Source organism: Crocodylus porosus, unplaced genomic scaffold (genome assembly GCF_001723895.1).
Source record: "Crocodylus porosus isolate Cpor-Errol unplaced genomic scaffold, CroPor_comp1, whole genome shotgun sequence".
In the NCBI taxonomy this organism is placed as follows: domain Eukaryota; kingdom Metazoa; phylum Chordata; order Crocodylia; family Crocodylidae; genus Crocodylus; species Crocodylus porosus.
The window spans coordinates 501,196-521,778 of record NW_017728921.1 but is presented as its reverse complement, the minus strand read 5'-3'; the positions used below and the strand labels follow the sequence as shown (position 1 = coordinate 521,778).

The 20,583-nt window shown below is 44.0% G+C and overlaps 1 protein-coding gene across 2 annotated transcripts in view; it reads right to left on the bottom strand.

The window, feature by feature from the left end:
- Positions 1 to 20,583, bottom strand: part of PITPNB (phosphatidylinositol transfer protein beta) — a 51,474-nt gene that overhangs the window by 28,804 nt on the left and 2,087 nt on the right. For both annotated transcript variants that reach the window (XM_019538662.1, XM_019538660.1), the window contains exons 2-7: positions 17,429 to 17,459; positions 16,074 to 16,219; positions 11,471 to 11,562; positions 10,770 to 10,777; positions 8,664 to 8,738; positions 8,004 to 8,087 (exon numbers count right to left, since the gene is read on the bottom strand). In XM_019538662.1, coding sequence (XP_019394207.1) covers positions 8,004 to 8,087; positions 8,664 to 8,738; positions 10,770 to 10,777; positions 11,471 to 11,562; positions 16,074 to 16,219; positions 17,429 to 17,459 — 436 coding nt within the window. The remainder of the gene's footprint in view (positions 1 to 8,003; positions 8,088 to 8,663; positions 8,739 to 10,769; positions 10,778 to 11,470; positions 11,563 to 16,073; positions 16,220 to 17,428; positions 17,460 to 20,583) is intronic.

Genomic DNA, 20,583 nt, shown 5'->3' with positions numbered 1-20,583 from the left:
GTGAATCTAGGAGGCTCAGTTCAGATGTTCTTATAACCAGACTGCGCACATACAAACCTATACTCACAGCAATCCTCAGACACAAAAACATACCAGACAATTTAACTTACTAAAGCTGGTATTCAACAAGCAAAATTCCAGTGCAAGGAATGAGAAAGAGCAGCTGATTTTAACACAATGAGTCTGAAATAGAATTGTTACCTAGCAGAAACTGGCATTCAATTAAGGATTGCGGTTTCTCACCTAACACTATACCTTTTGGGATCGGAGGCAGAACAGAAACGTCAGACCACCTTCAAAGGATGCTTTGAATCCATGGCATAGGATTTAAATGGCAGTAGTAAGAGACAATGCGATAAAATAAAAATGTGTTTGCATCCCTATGTCAAAGTCCCTCTGCTCATTAGAAGGAAAGAAATGGGTAATGCAAGTCAGAAGAAGCACTATTCAAAAGGAACATGATTTAAAGTCTAACCAGTTGCTATCTCTGAATGAACTTCACCCCAAAAATGTAATTAATGAACACAAATGCCTCTAAGGAACAGGTTTTAGTACTATGATAGCATTAAACATCTTGATCATTAAACAACACAAAAAAAGAAAAAAAGAAAAAAAAAAAATCACCCGTTTCACAAAATATTTTTACAATGATGAGCACACGTAACTGCATGTCTTTCTACAGCACTGAGAGTTAAATAAATGATGAAATGCCTGAAGCACAAGTGATATGCTAAGGTTACAGAAAAGGTTTGTTCTTTTAAGATGTTCTAGTTAACATTGAATCATGTACTGTATTTCTATAGAGATGTCAGTGAACCCAGCTGTACTTTCAGTAGTCATATGTATGCTAATAAATCCTTCAAAATACATTAAAAAAATTCTGAAGCCTAAAGTCAGTGGCTGCATTTGTGTTGGTAAGAGCTCCACAGCAACCCACAACACCACCTTCTGCACAACTGCTGCTTTACACTTCCCATAATTTATGTTTAAAACATAAAATTAGGTTAACAGAAACATTAAGCTAGGAGAAAGTATATCTGAAAAAAGTAGCTGTCAAGCAGTCTGCACTTTGGGCAAAGGGCAGACTTGGTCAACACGTGGCACAACTCTGGCAGGGTGATCTGGCAATGCCCAGAACTGGGAGGATTGCACATGCTGAGCCTTTCACATGCACTTACCAACATTGCAAAGCTCAGGCACAGCAAGTACTCCCAGTAGATGCCTCTCTGTAAGGACACTGCAGAACTACATCATGTGAAGCAGCTACAGTTCTGCGTGATGACAGACAGCAAGCATTTAGGACTGGATTTTAAAGATGACCAGATCATCCCTAGATTCATAGATTGTGAGCCTGGAAGGGACCTTGGAAGATCATCGGGTCCAGCCCTACGGGAAAGGAAAATCTTGCAAAAAATTTTAAGAGTAGCAACACAAGTCCTCTGGGGCCTAGTGAATTAGATTATGCAAGATCTAGAGATAAACACATCTTGGCTAAACGACTGAGGATTACATACCTCAAACTCAAACAGAGGGGAGAATTATGTTTGTACATGGGTTACAACATAAATAGAAATAACCTCAGTTTGGGAAGAAAGGGAAAATTTAACTAGAGTAGTGTCCTGATCATGAGCTACTTTAAACTACATTACCCCCTAGGAGAAGGGCAGGAAGCCCGTCACTTCGGACAACGTTCCTTACATGTCACTTTATTAGTGCAATGCTGCATTGCCAGGGCATGAGCTAACAACAGAAAGAGACTAAACAGCAAGTTCTCCTGCAGATCCCAGGATAACGCTGGGCAGGCAGCGAGCTGCAGAGACGCCTAGTGACAAACACGTGGGGGCTGAAATCCGTGATTACCGCGCTAGAGGGCACTCTTGCCAAGTCGCAGGAGAGCCTTGCAACAAAATGGTCACACGTCTGCCCCCGGCCTAAACGTTAAGCAGACTTCGCTGCTCTGGTAAACAGCTTCTGCTCCTTAACAGGCATCAAGACCTCCACACAGATATTAAAATAGCTTTGTCTAACCCTCTGAAAAGTGAGGCTTTTAAAAGGTACCAAGACACAGAATACAAGGCATTCACTACACTAAATGCCAAATCAGTCCTTAAATGTAAAATAGCTTTATTTTGCAGGGGGGAGAGCTGAAACTGAAATATTTGTGCCTACACCGCACAAGGACTAGCAAACATCTCTGCTGTCTGCAACCCTGTACCTGGCAGTCCAAAAAAAGCGCAGGATCATTCTGCGAAGAGCAGGGACTCTACAACCCTCCCAAACACTGAGCAAATGTCAAAGGCCATTCTCTTCACGTGAGGAAGTGCTAAAGTCCAGGCTGCATATGCAACGTTCATTCTGCCTTTGTCCATCTCATAAGTGCATGTACAAGCAAACCTGAACGTCCTCTGTACAACTTGAGCTACACACATGCAACCTCCGCTTCAGTGATTCTCCGGCAGGGTGCTACAGCATCCCGAGATGCCTTAAAATGGTTTCAAGAGTGCCGCACAATGTTAGCTTCATTAGGTATGGAAACATGATTCACAAAATAAACTCAGAGACTTCAAACAGGAATCCAGAGGGTCAAAGGCATTCAGACCCACTGCAGTCCAAGTTCTTTGCTACAGAACCACTGCTCTACTGTATCCTCGCAAAGCCATACAGATGCGTGAGAAGCTCAGTCAACAGTCAAGAGCTTTCTCTACTCACTGTAAGATCTCTGCTGTGAACAGGGCTGGGCATGGGGACACCTCCTCCACTGTACACTTTACAAGTCAGCATGAAAGAAGTGCTCAAATACAAGATAAGGTGGTGTAAGCAGGTCCTGGAGTGCACGCCAAGAGAGTTCAGCCTCCATGCAAAGGCACACCTAAAAGTGCCGTGTTGATTCTTCTTCAGCCAAGCCAGAATTTACAGCCTTTTTTTTTTAAACCATCTGGCCAAGCATCCCCAAACAACCCCAGCACACAAAATGCACGCAGTGTTACCCAGTCCCTCCTTTGCCCTGTGCAGGAGCACAGGGCAAACAACAGCGCTGCCCTTGGGCTAGATGCAAAGGGCCCGAGTTATAAGATGAAACTCTACAAATACAAAGTCCAACAGGTGAAATCTGGGAAAGAGTTACCATAATTCCTCTGGTTTATTGGAAGAGGTTTTCTATGATTGAGACCAACAAAAAAACCTCTGAACCGAGGCAATCTGAAAATCTCTTAACCCGAGTCTCGTTAAGGATGAAAGGAAAAAGTGAAACACGGTCTAGATTAAAGCCCCTTGATGCATGAGACAATTGCAGGCTCTCCGCTCATACACAGCCCCTGCCAGTCCAAAAGAATGACTGGACGCGAGCCAGAATACAAATAAACAAAAGCTCTTTTCAGAGTTTAAGGGAAATATCTATGCAGCCAGAGCATAATTCCTAACAGCAGCAAGTCCTTCTTAGGAAGTGAAACAGGCAACTGCTGGAATAAACAGTACAGCTAAAAAAAATGGAAGTCCTCTTGAAAGCTACAGACAGGCAGAAAAATATATATAATGCAACAAGGCAGCAGCATGTGGGGGCTTTGATGGCTGTTTCAAAGGAGCACACGGATAGCATTTCAAAGGCACTTTTTGCCTGAAATCTCAGCATCGTTTGCAATAGTGCAACATGTAATCACCTCTTCAGCAGAGCCTCCTAGGGGGATGGAGAATTGTTTAAGAGAGACTTTAACTTCACCCTATGTGAATTATAGTAATAAACACACCAAGCCCTGAATCAAGAGGCTTCAGCCTTTGCCATGCTTTTTCAAGTGAGAAGAAACCAATCCTAGCCCTTACAGAGAACCGACTTGAAGAACTGAGCTAGTCGTGATGCAAGAGACACAAGGGGAGTGGGAAATAACAGCACTAAGAGATGGCACAACCCTGTGCGCCACAAGCGCTGTTAGGAACAATGACTGATCAGAGAGCTCAGGTCAGCCTCCTGGGCCCTGCATGCTGGAAAGTATGTGCACAAAGACCAAAGTTACTTAAGAAAAAATATTCCTGGCCCTGCAGGCATCTTAAGTCATATTTTAAGCCCTGTTATGAAGAAAGTTGCTTGACTAGGAAACGAACATAGCACAAAGGAAGCAGGTGGACCCGATGAGGAAATTAAAATCATTCCTATAAACAGGCAGAAGTTTGGGAGAAGACTGCACTGTACATGCTAAACAACATAAATTTGGTGTCTGAAGCGCAAGTCCACAAACACCCCGAGTCCTTTTCAACCTTACTCCAAGAAAAACAAACCCCGAGTCACTGGAACAGGAGGCACAAATGTCAAACAAGAGAAAACCCAGGGGCAAAAAGTCAGGCTGGCAGCAGTCATTTCTGCTACACCCATCTGGGCAACTGAACACTGACAGGTGACCTCGGGCACATGTCAGACAACAGCCCGCCAACACGAGCAGCTTGGGACGTTAGTCAACACTACCACTACATGCTGAGCACCCAAATAGCAGAGGACTAAGTCAAAGTTGGACCTTTATTCCAAATTAACCCTTGCAAAAAGCCTGGCAGGTCCTGCAACACCCCGATCACTGACATCCCTTAGGACAGGCAAAGACATACAAGCACCTATAATTTTCCCTGGGTCAATGGAGTCAGGGCTCAGATCAGTGGCTTTAAACAAGCATGGTGGTTCTGAAGCGTTCATTTTTTTTTTTTTTTTTTTTAAACGCTCTCCAGAAACTCTTCTAAACCAAGCACTGCGTTCTGTGGAGTGTCAGCACAGCGAGGGGGTGGCCGGGCTTCAGGAGACTGGCGAAGAACAAGTGTCCATGCATCAGTCAGACCAGGATGCAAAGCCTTTGCACTTGCCCCCTGGATTTGAGTATATGCTACCAAGATGCAGAGACAGTGTCTCCACTTATCAAGGCCTGACAGGAAGTAGCAGGCTCCAGAAGACAAGGTCTGGATGTGGAGCTTGCTGGCATGATGCAACTTTCCTCTTGACAGTCTCAACACTTTTGACCCATGTAAGAAGGCACCACACCACTTCCAACAATAGATACGCTTCACCATATTCCTGGGCTAGAAAAATTGTTCTTTTTAGCTCCTCATCATACCACATAGGAGTATGACTGCTAGGAGAAGGCCATCTACTTTCAGGAGCAGCAGCCTTCTTTCCATACTAGAATATTATAAAACTTTCTAGAGACTAAGCAAAGAGGATTTAAGTTTTCAAGCTATATTTCTGGGGAGCATGTAAAGGACTGTTGCATCTGCTCTACATAAACCCTTCATCCAGAAATCTGTGCATCACTTAATAGGCACAAAATAGGCATCGGATACATACTGGAACAAGGCAGGCGTAATCTCCCAAATGCACAGAAATAGCTACAAACCTGATTCCAATTTCTTTGTTTTCACTATGCTCATTTTCTCTCAAATTACTTCCAAAACACAGCCTCTTCTGATGTTAATTGTGTGTACACTTCTGCTTACACTTTAAAGATTCTTCTTCTCTTGGGAAGTAACTTTTGTACACAAATCACGTAAAGCTACTTAGACAATGTGCTGGAGATGATTAAGAGAGGCCAGGATTAAATTTATACCTTAAGAAAGCAACAGATGTTGGCTGAATTATTTGTATACATTTTCAAATGAGCGTGGGTTAGCATATGCATGCCATTAAAATCTTTAAGGAATTTACTATTTTTATATACGTGTTGATTATAGTTTTGATACTGAAGAGAACACCACACTGTCTGGCAAAAGTTCTTTCACTTAGCGTAAAGAATATGTATTTTACCTAAACCACTAGAAATTAGAAATACCATTCTCTTCTTTCATCAGTGCCGTTAGCTGAGGCGCTATGAATTCTGAATTGAGGAAAATCAGGACAGAGCAGACAGGACAGTGACAATTCCTTTACCCAGTACAATATTATAAAAAGAGCCTGCCAAAAAACACAGGAGGGACATTTATGCTAACAATCCCTAATGACCAAAGCAACTACTTAAAAAAAATAGGATGACAATTTGAAGCATTTCACAGATGACACAAAGGACCTAAGCAGTGACTGCCTCCCTGTGTGCCATGGAGTAAAACAGAAGGAAGTGCTAGGGGTGGTGCTTTGGACGCAGACACTGTTTTGGTACACAGGCTGCTCGGTGAATTGGTAACGCTAACTCAGCAAAGCAAAAGCTATGCTAGGGTGGCAGGTGCTGTCCAAGAGGCTCCCTCGCAGCATGAGAATACAGGTGCTGCTCACTTTCTGCAGATTAATAATGAGCATAATTTCTGTGCTCATACACACAAACCTAGCCTGTGGTCAGAGAGCAGCATGACATAGGCCTGGACCCACCCGTATATTTACCTGCCACTCCAGCTTTTTACAAAGGAAGTGACAGAAGGAAACCATAATGCACAAGACAACAGACTCCTAGCTGCACGGCAAAGCACAGAGCAGACATCTAACCTGATTTACACGGAGGTTCTCCAAGTAACATTCTAAAAATAAAGCAGAGTTACTGAAAAGTTTGATTAAGTTTGTGAACTTAATCAGAGGTATGATCTTCCTTCTCTCCACAGGCATCAATGCAGAGAACACTTTCCTCCATGTTTGGAGAGGGAACAGAACTTCAGAAAAGGCTACGTGCAAGAAGAAAAAGTGAATGAAAGAGGACAAAAGATAGCCAGGTGGAAAGAAAGGACAGCTTTTATTTTAAACACAACTGTTCTAACATAGTTAAGCACTTAACCCTTAAGTCAAGGTATCATCCAGTTTTATCCAGATTAACCTTACTAGAAGCTGGCTAATGTAGAATGAAAAATTGTACATTCAGAAAAAGGCTGCACAGCCCAGGGGAATATATATATTCCATAAAAGAAGAAAAAAAGAAAAGAGCGTGGCAAGGACAACACTTAATATTCAGTGAGGACATGGAGTTGAATGTGTAATCCTTGTGCATATTCACTGCAATCCAGTCTGATAAATCAGACTCCAGACTTTACTTTTTTCTGTGCAATATATTCTGGACAGTACAGCAATATGCTATATATAGCTACATATCAGATTAACCATATCCCTTCAGAAGCTTCTCCTACAGTAAGTCTGCTTTTCCTGCAACAATTTTCTTCTTTGTCTACCCTTCCCTTCTCTGTGACATGAATCGCCCAACTGGGAAAGTCTCTAACGCTTTTGATAAAGCCGCTGTTCAAGAACCACCTACATCTTCCATGTACGTTCTTCACTGAGCAGCCACAACCTTAGGAATGTAATCCCAACCATCCTCGCATTGTTTTCCTACTTCTGTATTATACGCTATCTAAAAACTAGAATGCAAGCTCTCCAAGCAGGGCAGGAACTGCAGGAGCTGCTTAGTATATTCATGGCTCCTTTCAGAATTAATATTAATGATAAATCAAACACCAGGGAGGGAAAACTGAAAATGTGATGCCAGCCTCAAGCAGCAGTTGGCCCATCAGGCTGCCAGAGATGCAAGAGCAACCTGTCCAAGTCCCACTGCAGTGAGGGGCAGGAATATCTCAAAGTTCGAAGAAAAAAGCAGCGAGTGGTCTCTAGCTTTCGATGGCACACACAGGTGCTTCCTCCTGAACCTGCCATAGTGCAGCTGGGGGCTATTTAAGAACACCTTATCAAGACACCATGCCAAAAGAAGAGGGCTAGCCTGGTGGGGGGCCCAGTGCACCTTGCCTACACAGCAGCTGGGCAAATGTCTCACGCACCAAGGCCAAGGCACAAATGCCTGATGAGATCAATTACTGCGTCAACAACAAGACTAAAAACTGTGCCCCTCCTGCTAAAAGTACAATCCAGGGAGTTAGCAAATGCCCACACAAATGAAAGAAAGCAGTGACCACCTGGATTAATACTTCAATTCAAACCATTTAGATTGGTCTAGGGGGTTCAAGCCCACCAGACTTTTTAGTACCTTCATAATCAATGAGAAATGTCAGCAGTGCTGGATCTCACAGGATGCTCAAGGTACAGGTCAATAAGCACAGGGTGTACTTACTCCTGGTTCTACTTGACTTCTGTCTGCAATGTCAATATGAACAACTTCGACACTCTTCCACGTGTTCGGATCCAAATTGTGCACCTGCAACGAGGAAAAGCGGGGACTTGACCCTTTGCCACCTTCACACAGTGACTACAAACACTCTTACAAGCCCAAGGAACCCCCTCCAAAAAAGTTACCACTGATTTCACTAAAGCTAGTAATGCCTCTGCAAACTGTTGCTTTGTGCATTCACGGGGATGTGATTTGACAATGCATTCTTCCCCCATATTATAACACATGCCGAAGTCAAACACACTAATTAGACTTGTCACACATTATGTAGGCCACGCAGGATTTCTAATTTGGTAAACATCCTTCACATAACTGAAACGCCAACAATCCAGTTATTGAAACCTACTCCAACTCTAATAAGCTCCTTACAACAGATGCCCAATCACTTTTTGAATGCTGTTTTGAAATGTATTGTTGTCATGAACTATCAAGAGACACAAATTCATCGGCACAGAAGAACCCAATGACCTAGTCCACATGATAGCCATCCACCCATCAAGCAGAAGTCCTCCCTTAAGGATTGGGAATCAGCTGCTGCCAGATATGGAATACAGCTGTATGTTGTCAGAATGGCTAATGTGTGGTCCTGCTCACCCAACTTACGTTTTCTAGTGTTCCCAAGTCCGGTTTATGCCAGGTCTCGATTTTTATGAAGAAGTCGTCTTTCATATATTCATTCTGTAAAAAACAACCAATCAGGCAGCAGAAGAGTGACTATTCCCTTTCCCCCACTTAAATCTTACATTTAAAAAATTAAATTTCTCTACTGGAAAGTTAGAACAGAACTTAGCTAACATATCTTTTGCACTCTGTTCTAATTCTGCTGTAAACATAGATAGAGGCTTCTTCACTGCATGTGAAAACAGTCAAGTCAGACACTCCGTGCCTTAACTTGAAATATCACTGAGATCACAGACCAACTCAAAACAGTCACGTGCCTGTGCACAAATCTGGACAGGCACTTCAGCTGCCTTCTTTTACATGGCATTAGCCTTCCCAACCCCGCAAGTTTCTAAGGTCAGAACCTAGTTATTTATTTTAGTACTGTCCCCCACAGAAGTCTTAATGTTCCATCACAGGACCTTTACAGGAACATTAAAACATTGATTGAAGAACATTTAAAATTGCAGACATCCAAGACAACAAGGAGCTCCAAGTCTGAGCCCCTGGCAAGCCTTGTGTAGTAAAAGGAAGGAAGCTTTGGCACTGCTGGAGTTTAGGCAGTGCAAGGTTCCCAATGAACATATCAAGTCCCAGGGTACCCTCAAGCCTTACCCTCAAGTCTACAGCCCTTTGCCTTCATAAAAAGCTGAACTCAGTTGAGGCAGACAACCCAAAAAACTGCACAAGGGAGGACAGGATGCCCTTCTTTCACTGTCTTACAAATATTTTTAATCCCAAGGCAGAGACTATTGGACAGCAACACTTGATAGTACATTAATCCTGCAAGTAAGATCCACAGTGGTGTCTGATATTAGCCAGATGCATCTCTACAGAGCATCCTAGGCCAAATACCTCATTTGAAGCTATGCTGGCTTTACATTTGGTAGGCTATTATGACAGCATTTAACAATGAGAAGGGCTTTTATCGGGTATTAGCTAAGTGATATTCTTATTCTGACTAGTCTAGCTTTAATGCTTGGGGTAAAGTTCACAAAACAAAGCACCTGGTTAAAACACTCCTCATTAATGACAACAGCAGCATTGTGCCCATTGCTTTAAACCCTAATCACTTTGGATACTGTATTGAGCAAAGTTAATGCCACTTTCTTCGTCCAGAGAAGAGACTTCAGAGTTCTGGGCGGTTGATTTGAGTAGGGGGAAGTAAGCTTTTTCCTTGTAATGCTCCTCTCATCCTGGAGAATGCCAAGGGAGAGTACAGAAAGGATGTACCAGGGAAACTGCAGTTACCAGAAGAAAGTTACTCCTATATCCGTGCGAGGGAACAACAGCAGGAGGCACTGGACCAGACCAGTGGTCTTTATCTTATATCCTGCCTCCTGGTAGCCAGAAGTCTTCAGTATTTTCAGCCTTTAGGTTTCAACATGAGAATGATGGAAAGAAGCTGGGCGGAGGGGAACAAAACACACCAATAGTTCTTGTCTATCTCACCTTTCTCTGAAGGGAAATGTGAAGGGTAAAGTTTTCTGAGAAAAACTGTGGGCTGGTTCAGCCTATGTGACTTCTTCAGTGCAACTTTCCATAACAGAGGGAGGCACTGAATTTTTAGCTGTATTCAGCACCCGCATCTACAAAAGCCTCAACACGCCAGGCCACTCACGTCCATCAGGTCCCCTGCATAAACCCTACTATAACTCCTTGATGCAATAAACCAGAGCAAGCCTGCTATGTTGGACTGAGGAGAAGCAGACTTCTAAGCATCCTTCCCAGACATTTTGTAGTTTAAATAGTTTATCCAAAACTATTTAAAGCGTTTAGCCATAAGGCATTGTTCCAAAATTAGCAATCATAAGAAGGAGAACAGAAATTAAAAAGGAGTGCGAAGAGGACTTGTTCACAAGTGACTGGTCTGAAAATCCTAATTCCCGACTAGGGGAATCCTACCTAATCGCTAACTTGGAACAGGATAAGCTCAGACGCACGCTAGCAGATTTGCAGGATTAGACGGTCAGTTACAATACATGTAATCAGACATTAACACACATATCATAAACCCAGTCCAGAACCAATAATAATCCAAGTACTCACCGTCACAACTGAATGTTGAAGACAAGTGCAATAAAAAGAAAAAGGAAAGAGTCAAAATAATATAATACATATGTTCTATATAAAAACAATCTGTGCCCCATATAAAATCCCCTTATTAAGTAAGTTAACACTGCAGAAGTGTTAACTGTCAGCATACATCTGAAAAACACAATTTGCTAGCCCTGACATAAAAGCCTGCTTTAAGGCATTTTAAACATTTTGACAGAAAGCAGGCCAAAAATAACCAATGCTCTTAGAACTCTCAGGAGTAAAAGTGTCACAAATGGATTGCTGCTAATGTAAAGTAGTTCCATTTGCTTCTTCCACTAACACAAAAAAAGTTTTCTAGACTAAATGCAAATAATGTATCAAATCAAAGGACCAGAGAAAGAAACCAGAAGTTCATTTTTATTGTCATGCGCATTTGTAACAACTTTTGGGGTCTAAATTATGTTTCTTGCCCAACAGGTTTATTCTGAACTTGAAGGGAATATTAATCAAGAATTCAGTTTTACATTAAGAGCTTCACACCCTGGCATATTTTTTGCTGGAGTAGAAGGTATAGCAAGGAGTGAGCTACAGAATCTGCAAGACACTGGAGGGATTTTTCTACCTGATTTCCAAAACTTTGGGCGTAAACTGTGTGAAAGCCTTTCACAGCAGAATGGCAAAGTGTAAGATGCAACTCAGGACAAGCTTACTTGTTCTACAATACGGATACGCATTCCAGGCCTTCTCGTGAAACACCAAGGAGCCTTCTGGAGCAATCATCCTTACAAAGCCAGGGACTTTACTGTGAAGAACAAAGTATCACATAATACTTTTAAGTGTTCTGTAACCCGAATTAAATTCCATACTAATTTCTAAAACTTCAATCGAACAGGCACATTCTACCCAAGCTTATTAAGAAATTACGATGCACTAGTAACCAGCAGTGAAATATGTAGGAACTGAAATAATGTTACCATTCCTGAAGTAATTAAATGAAAATGAGGTATGGCAATCATAAAACAATTAACAGGCAATTAAGAGTATTTGTAGCAGCACTATGATCTCAGCCATAAAACTGCCATCCAAGCTCCCCTTTCTCTTCAAGTACAGTAAACACCATTGTTTGACGACAACTCTGCTTGATGGATATGGTCTGCTGAGTTCTCTAGCAGTACTACCTGGCAGCAGGGCATATAATAAACACAGGCCAAGTACTGGATGACAGTGGTGAGCAGGGCACATAGATTAGCTAAGCCATTATCCAAACCCTGCGTGGAAGCCCATTAGACCATAACAGCTGTGCCTCTTGTTAGGAACAATTTCCCCAACATAACAGGAAGTGGGGAAAAATGAGGAAAACCTGAGTCCAGAATTCCTCCTCCAACAGCAACCAGAGGCAGATGTTTCAGAAGAGGCTGACATTCCAGAATTAACTAACTTTTTTCTAACCGCTGACAGGTAGTGGTTGGGTTATGTTGCTAAACAGGAGAGTAATGCAGCTGTGAATTGTCCAAAAAGGCTTGGAGTTCACCTACAGACAAGCAGTTTGTTTGTAAGGCTGCAAGCTAATTCATGGCTTAACCTCCAAACCTGTAGGTACTGATCTGAGGTGGGTACAGCAAAGACATCCACACAGAGCACTGTTGCTATACTTCGCGAATGACCTGAAACATGACTTTCAGTGACAGATGATCTCTTCTACACCAGTTCTGTCCAGATAACAGTGTTTGTGACAGTTATCCAACTATATGGATAGATTTTGCTACTGAACTCATTTTTCTTGCAACTCAATTCAGGATTTTATACCTGATTTGTCACGGTGAAAGGCTCAAGTATCATCTTTTCAAAGTAATTTATCTCTACATTCTACTGTACTTTTCTTTCTAATCACTTCATTACTTCTACAATTAATGCTCAGTTCCTCAACACACTTTTTAATGGCGAATATTTACAGTGCCCCATAGCATAAGGTCAAGAGAACAGACTGATGGGTCAGTAAGACTATTCAGAGTCAATAGCAAAGGAAGAGACCAGGATGCTGGACTTAAACCAGAGCCGGGAACATTAGGGACTTATACAAGCTTCTTGGTACCAGAAGTGAAGTGGAAGAGTCTCCTTTCAACAACAACAACGACCCCAAAACCTCTTCAATCACATTCACCTCCACATTTTGAAGCATCTTGCTGTAACCCTGAGGTTGCAGGCCTGCAGGAAGGTAGCAAGGCTCATATTAAGAAAAGGTTGTGTGCTCTTGAGCACAGACAGCAAGAGACAGACAGCAAGAAACATCTACTACAACATGATCTAATAGCAGCCAGAATCCAAGAGCAGCCCTATAATCAAGGCTATGAAAGGCAGATGTGCGGCCTCAGCTGTAGCTTCCAGCTGCTTCTCCCAACTTACCAGGAGTGTATTACAATCAAGTAGATCTCCTTTGTACCCCAGTCTCCCACAGACACCGACCCAGGTCAAGCAGTGCTGTCCAAAGCTCAAGCAAGAGTATGCTCATTACAGAATAAAAACCCTACAGCCTCTAGCCTTCACCAGCCCAGTGGTTAGCCATATACTGAAGAGAGGAGAGACTGAAACCATACGGCAGTATCCTTGTGTAGGAGAGGTCGGAGGCCTTAAGGCTACTAGGTGCCCTGGGGAAGGGCAATGACAGGCCATGAAGGCTCATCTGGTGAGGGCAGGGTAGAGATAAACAGGAGCCCAGAGGAGCTCGCCGGCATCTAGTGGAACTGGGGCTTGCTCTAGGACCCATTAGGTAGCCCCCCTTCCAAACAATTACATCAAGGCATTGCAGGAAAGTAATAAGAAAAGGGCACCCCAGAGCTGAAGCTGAGTAAGGGTTGTGGCCACCAGGGGGCATCACAGACACCCCAGAGCCTGAACCTGGTTACGCCTTAGCAATGGTGACAGCAACTCTTCCTCATACTTCCCAGAGGAGGATGAGTAAGAGAGGAAGGGTGTACCCAAGGGCAGCCATATCTATGACTGCAACAGGAGACTTCTGATTCAGTTCCTCATTAGTTAACTCCTCACAGGCCTTCCACTACAGCCTTCTGTTGCAAGCCACTTGAGACCATGACAACTGCATGAGATGCTGAACTGTACTCCTGGAGTCACTGGACTGCGTTCAGAATAGTGATGCTGTCATAACAGATCAGAAGTACCAGCAGCTTTACTGAGATTGCAGCTATAACTCTGACAGACCGCTACTAATAAGCATTATCCTTCCCATAAGTAAAAATAACAGCTAAGGGGATCCAGAAGATATTAAATAGCTCTTTACCCTGGAAACACCATACTTGTCCATGAACATCAAGCCAGGAGGCAAGAAACTGTCTTAAGGTATGGAACTCTCACGAGTTAAAATATGGTAGCAAATCCAATACAGGACACTTGATGTCAGAAACTATCCAGGAACACCTTAGACTGAAGGAGATGCTTGTTCCACATGGAAAAGGTTCAAGTAAAACTATGGCAAGCACACTGCTGGCATGGCTGTCTTCTTTACTGAAAAAAGAACAGTCTTAAGTATTGTAATCATCTGGAATATGAGAACATACACCTGCAAAGGGCGTGAAGAAGCCATCTATCCTGTCCTTCTACAACATAGCAGGATCACATACATCTCCGCTATCGTTAGCATACAAACAATTTAAACACGTATCACTTCCTCCAATGAATGAGATTCCACATTCCTCCCTCCTAAGGTGGCTGGCTCAGTGTTTCCCAAACCATAATGTCCAAAGAGTAATACAAAACTTAAATATTCTTCGCTTTAAATTAGTCCAATTGCCTCTTGTCCTACACTGAGTGGGCATGAAGAATGACTGATAAGCAACTGCTTTATAACAACCTTTATGAAGCTGAAGACTTATGGGTCCTTCTTTCCTAGACTAAACAAACTCAAGTCCTTTAGCCACTCCTCAGAGGTCATTTTCCAAACCTCCTCTTCTTGCTGCTCTTCTCTGGACTTCTTCCAAGTTGCCTGCACCTTTTTTAAAGTCTGGTGCCAAAAGCTGAACATGGTATACAGCCAAGCCTTTACTAGGGCCAAGTAGAGCAGAACAGCTACCTCCCACGTCTTATACAGCACTGCTATTAACACATGCCAGAATGACGTCTGCCTTTCCACAGCTGCATCCTACTATTGACCCACTGATGATGCACTTGAACCCCAAGATCCTTTTCTGTAGTATCACTATTCTCCATTTTGTATTTGTGCCTTTGTTCTCTCATTTCCAAGTCTCGTACCTAGTACTTGTATTTACTGAACTGGTTGCTGGTTTTGAACTATGTCTCAAAATTCATCAACGCCATTTTAAATTTTAATCCTGTGCTCAAGATTGCCTGTCCCTATTTAAAAACCCAACTGCATTTAAGATGCAAAACTTGAGGGGCTGAAGAATGGCAGGATAAAAACAGACAGACACTGACGAAAAAAGTGGTCCTGGACATGAGACATGTTAGTCACAAGATAATAAGGAGTTCTCTCCTCTGTCCCTAAATATTCTGAAATGACTGTAAACATTTCCTGCCTGAGGCAGGATTTTCACGTGATAAAATTAGACGGTGGGAAACGTTAGCATTGTTTCACAGATTCACAGAAGTTTAGGGCTCCAAGGGACTTCGTCAGATCATCAGGTCTGGCCCATTGCTCTAAGCAGGAAAGACTACTGGAGTCAAATAACCCCAGCAAGGTGTGCACCCAGCCTCCTTTTGAAGGTCTCCAGGGTAGGTGCCTCGCACCACTCCTGCTGGGAGTCTATTCCACAGTTGTTTGCCGAGCCCCTCTTACTGTCCCGTGATACATTTGTAAGTTGATGCCAAATCCCTCCAAAATCTTCTCTGTTCTAGGCTGAACAGTTCCCTATCCGTCAGTCTTTCCTCGTATGGCTTGCTCTTCAGGACTCTAATCATATGAGTGACTCCTTCTCTGGACTCTCTCGAGCTTCTCCACACTCTTCCTGAAGTACGGCGCCCACAACTGGATGCGGTACTCCAGCTGCGGCCTCAACAATGCCGAGTAGAGCAGGAGAATAACTTCTTTAGTTTTGCTTGAGATGCATCAGTTGATGCATGCCAGCATATTGTTTGCTTTGCTAACTCCAGCATCACACTGGTGGCTCATATTCATTTACGGTCAATTATGATCCCCAGCTCCTCTTCGGACACGGTGCTAGCTAGCGTAGCACCACCGAGCCTGCAAGTCTGTTGCAGATTTTTCCTCCTCAGATGGGGCTTTTACACAGGAAAAAAAAAAAAAAAAAAAATCAGTCTGTTGGCCAACAAACCTTTCCTTACCTCTTTAAATGATAGATTTTGTGAGTATACTGTCCTTTTTCACCATCCTTTTCATAAGGCTCATTCTTTAAGACTTGAATTCCTTCACCGCCACCTGTTTCATTTTTACTAGCTTCGGCCACAGAGTAAAGTTGCCCAACTTGATACTGAAAATTGAAAAAGAAATGCAATATTTCAATGCTAAAGAGAGGCAAGAGGACGCCATTCAACCTGCAGAGAATACAGATAATAGTTTCCTACAAAATTTCATAGTCAGACTAAAGATGGCATGTACAGGTGAACTACACAAGAAGGGAATTGAATTCTAAAGGACCAGAGCTTTGGTAAAATGTCTGGTTTACAAGAGCAAGCTGAGCGCACAACTTTGTACCACGCTAATGCAGTAAGTCCACCTTGGAAGGGGCAAACGAAGAATTTTACCCTTAGCGCTATTCATTTTCACACCAACTGGGTAAAGTAGGAAACGCTACGTTCAGCTGGCCAAAAGAAGTCAGCATACTTATTTAATCAATTTGAGCTTACAGTTAAGATTTTAAAATAATTTGCTTGTGTTCCCAGCCTTGTATCCAGCACATACACGTCTCGCCAAGAGGACATTGCAAAGGGGCGTAAGCCAGCTGGTTCCCTAGGGCAGTGGTTCCCAACTTTTTAGACTGCGGACTGGCAAACCATGGACCAGAAGTAGCCACAGACTGGCAAACGCTGTGGACCAGCAGCCAACCCTTTTTTCTACCAATTATAAAACAGGGTTGGCTGCTAGTCCGCAGTATGCTGGTTGCTTCTGGACTTCCAGTCCGCCAGCCAATCCTCCTGCAGACCGGCAGCCAAGCCTTCATGGCCCACGGGTTGGGAACCTCTGCCCTAGGGCATGTTTAAGGTAGAGAGCACTGGCTACTAGAGGGCAGAGAATGGAAGGGGCAGTTGCTCTTAGAGTCAGGTTTCCTTTTCACTTGGACTGTTGAGAATGCACTTCAATTAAACATATTTCAGTGCCATTTAAATCTTCAGGCACCAGAGGTCTCAGAGGGTTTACATCTTTGCCATGAAGGGGACAAGAGGACTGGCTGGAATCACAATGCCCTGATAAGCAGGAAGATTCTGCTGCAATGAAGAGATTCGCAAATTGTCTCTTCTTGATGACAAGTACCGGTATGGTTTGAACACAGCTAGAGACTCTTAGCCTGTAGGCATTTGCTTGCTTTGAAATTCACTGAGCTGCAAGAGGTTCCTTCTGCTTGACTGGTGGGACAGTACCTCGCATCTGGTGGATGAACAGCACAGAAAACATTTGGATCCACACTAATTGGGTTTTAAATAAGACAGAGCCCAACAAAAAAGGTGGAACGAGGACATACCTCTTGCACTGAGCATGGTAAAGCCACCCGGCTGAAAAAGAAAACAAGAAGACATAAAATAATCACCAGGATAGTCAGAAGTTCTCCACCTTCATAAGCAATATCAATTGTAGCTTTTACAAAGGGGTAAAAATCAATTATTTGCACTGATCTTTCTATAAACACAGTAGCTGAACAGTAGTTACAGAGATGTATGACATTACGTACCAAGCACAGCCCCACACCTGAAACACTTGTTGGGGGGGGGGGCAGGGGAAGAGTCTGAGTGTTAAAAAACCACAGACAAAGAACAAGGATCTATTCCTGGTGCTGCCACTGGTTCAGTGTAATGTCTTGGGCAAATCACTTCACCTCCAGGGGCCTCTGCTTTCCTCATCTACGAGACTGGGTTGATCCCACTGCTTCCCCACGTTACTGAGACAGCCCTGAATGCACAGCAGTGTCAATGAGCACAAGGCAAGATAAAAAATGGAGATGACCAAGTCTGAAAGTGTCTCTGAAATAATGCTAATTATAAAAAGGAACGAATACATTGTGTCCTCCACTGCACTGGTGATCAAGTCTCTGTGTTAGCAGGCAGATAACTGTGCCACGTGCTGTATTAACATTGTAAAATAATACCATTGATATCAGAAAATGAAAGGTTGCTACATATTGAGCAACAGTAAGCTGCACTGAACATACACTCTGTACTAATTCCATTTTATATCACAAGCTTGATAAAACTGTGCATGATAAAAATCATTAAAAAAAACCCCAAACCATGCAAAAATCAGCTATGCACTGAGTAACCTTAAATAAAAAAAATAAAAAATACAAAAGGTTTAAAGAGCACAATCTGTGTTTAAAATCTATTTACATATTCAAATTAAGTTTATAAGAGGAACATTATAAATGCTCCCCACTTTTTTGCTGTTACTTTAGCTATGCTATCAAACTGGGCTAATTAACACTCAGTATATTAGGTGATCCTTGGGGACAGCTGTTTTTTCTTTAAAGGCTGTGCAGCAGAGCTCAGGAAGTGTGGCAGACACAGTAGGCCACTCTGCTCTTTCCTGCTTCTGAAGTAAGCAGGGGGGAGGAGCTTGCTGCATTTTTTGTTCAGATGCTTGCAGGATTCCAATGCAAGTTGCCCCCATGATAACTTGTGGCAAGACCGAAGGGAGACTTTACTAATGATCTTCCCACCACACATGCTTAGAAATAGCATCAGAAACTGTTATTTATCCTCCTGAGCCCGCTGCTCCCCAAAGCTTTAATTCCCAAGAAGGACTGGCTATACAGAGATTCACCTTTTATACTCTAGTAAAAGTTACAAGACCCCTCCCGTGGCAGGGAACAGATTAGCCGATCCCAGCTGAGGGCAATCTGAAGGTTAAAAAACACTCACCTTCAGCCAGAAGCCAAAACCAGATTTCAACCCTAAATTGTCCAACCTGACTACCCACAAGAACAACTCAAGGGAAGCTTAACAGATGCACCTGCAGCCCAAAACAGAGACCATAAACAGTTCCCAAAGTAATTTAAGCAACCCACTATCTTGAGTCAAGGTCTTAGATTATAAGAGGGTAGCACATAAAAGAGGATTCATGCCGGGAAATACAGCTAAAAACGCACTGGGGGAAATAATGCAGGATGCATGCAGTCAGTGGTGAGGGAAAGCCACGGAGCAGCAGCACTGGTACAGGGAGACAGCACAGCGCAGCCCAATCTGCGAGGACAGAGCCATCAAGAAAACCAACCCAAAGCAGCAGCAACACCACTGTGAGGATGAAATTGCCTCTCCAACAGAATCGTGGCAAACACAACCACCTGGTGCCAGGTGCACTCAGTGCCCCAGACCGGGCTGCACGGGACAGCAGCACCTGCCACAAGCCACGTGCTCTCCAAGGCGCATGTCCAATCTGCGGCAGCCCCTCACCATCCAGCAGGAGCTCAGACACTGCCTCCAACACCCAATTAGTGCCTGAGCACGACTTCCTATTGCCAAAGGACCTTCGCAGATTTCATAGACATTAGGGCTGGAAGGGACCTTGGAAGATCATCGAGTCCGGCCCCCCGCCCCAGGGGCAGGAAGTCGACTGGGATCATAGGATCCCAGCAAGATAAACATTCAGATGTTTCTTAAACATTTGGAGTACAGAGTCGGTACTCGCACCACCTCTGTGGGGAGTTTATTACAAGCCTTGGGGGCTCAGAGAGCAAAGAAGTTTTTCCTTCTGTCCAGCCTGAAACGGTCACAGAGGAATTTGTGACTGCTGGTCCTTGTTACCCCTCGTGGCACTCTGGTGAACAAACAAACATTCCCCCGGATCCTGATACACACCCTGATGGACTTGTAGGCAGCCACCAGGTGCCCCCTGAGACTGCGCTTCTCCAGGCTGAAGAGTCCCATGGCTCTCAGCCTCTCATGAGGTCTGTTTTCCTGCCCTCTGATCACACGCGTGGCTCCCCTCTGCACTCTTCCAAGTTTCTCCATATCCTTCCTAACCTGTGGAGCACAAAACTGAACGCAGTGCTCCAGCTGTGGCCTCACCACAGACGAATACAGCGGGAGGATGACATCCTGGGATTTGCTCGAGATGCATCAGTAGATACCAGCCAGGGTTTGGTTTGCTTTACAAGCTGTGACATTGCACTGGTGGCTCACGTTCATCTTGTGGTCAACTGCAACCCTCAAGTCCCTTTTGGCTGTGATGCTAGGAAGCATAGTACTGCTGAGCCTGTACAGGTGACGCCGGTTTTTACTCCTTGAGGTGGAGCATCCTGCATTTCTCCGTGTTGACGCCATCTGGTTTCTACCCACCCGCTTCCCAAGCCTGTCCAGGCCAGCCTGGATCCCCACCTTCACCACAGACACTGCTGTGCCCCCAACACACAGGGCAGAGCGAGGGCGGGCTCTCCACCTTTGACAGGCAGCTCACCGGGGCCATTCACAGACCACGAAGCAGATAAGAAATAAAACACGGCACCTGGCAGGGCCGGCCCTCTGCAGCCAGGCCAGTGGGGACTTACAAGCCCCGAATACACAAGGCAGGAAGCGTTTTAGTTAAGGCGGCTCTAAGGGGAGCGCCCCCCCGCGGCAGCGCGCGCAGGGACAAGCACCGCAGCGGGCGGAGGAGGCTGGAGGAAGCCCGGACCCGCGGGGCGAAGGG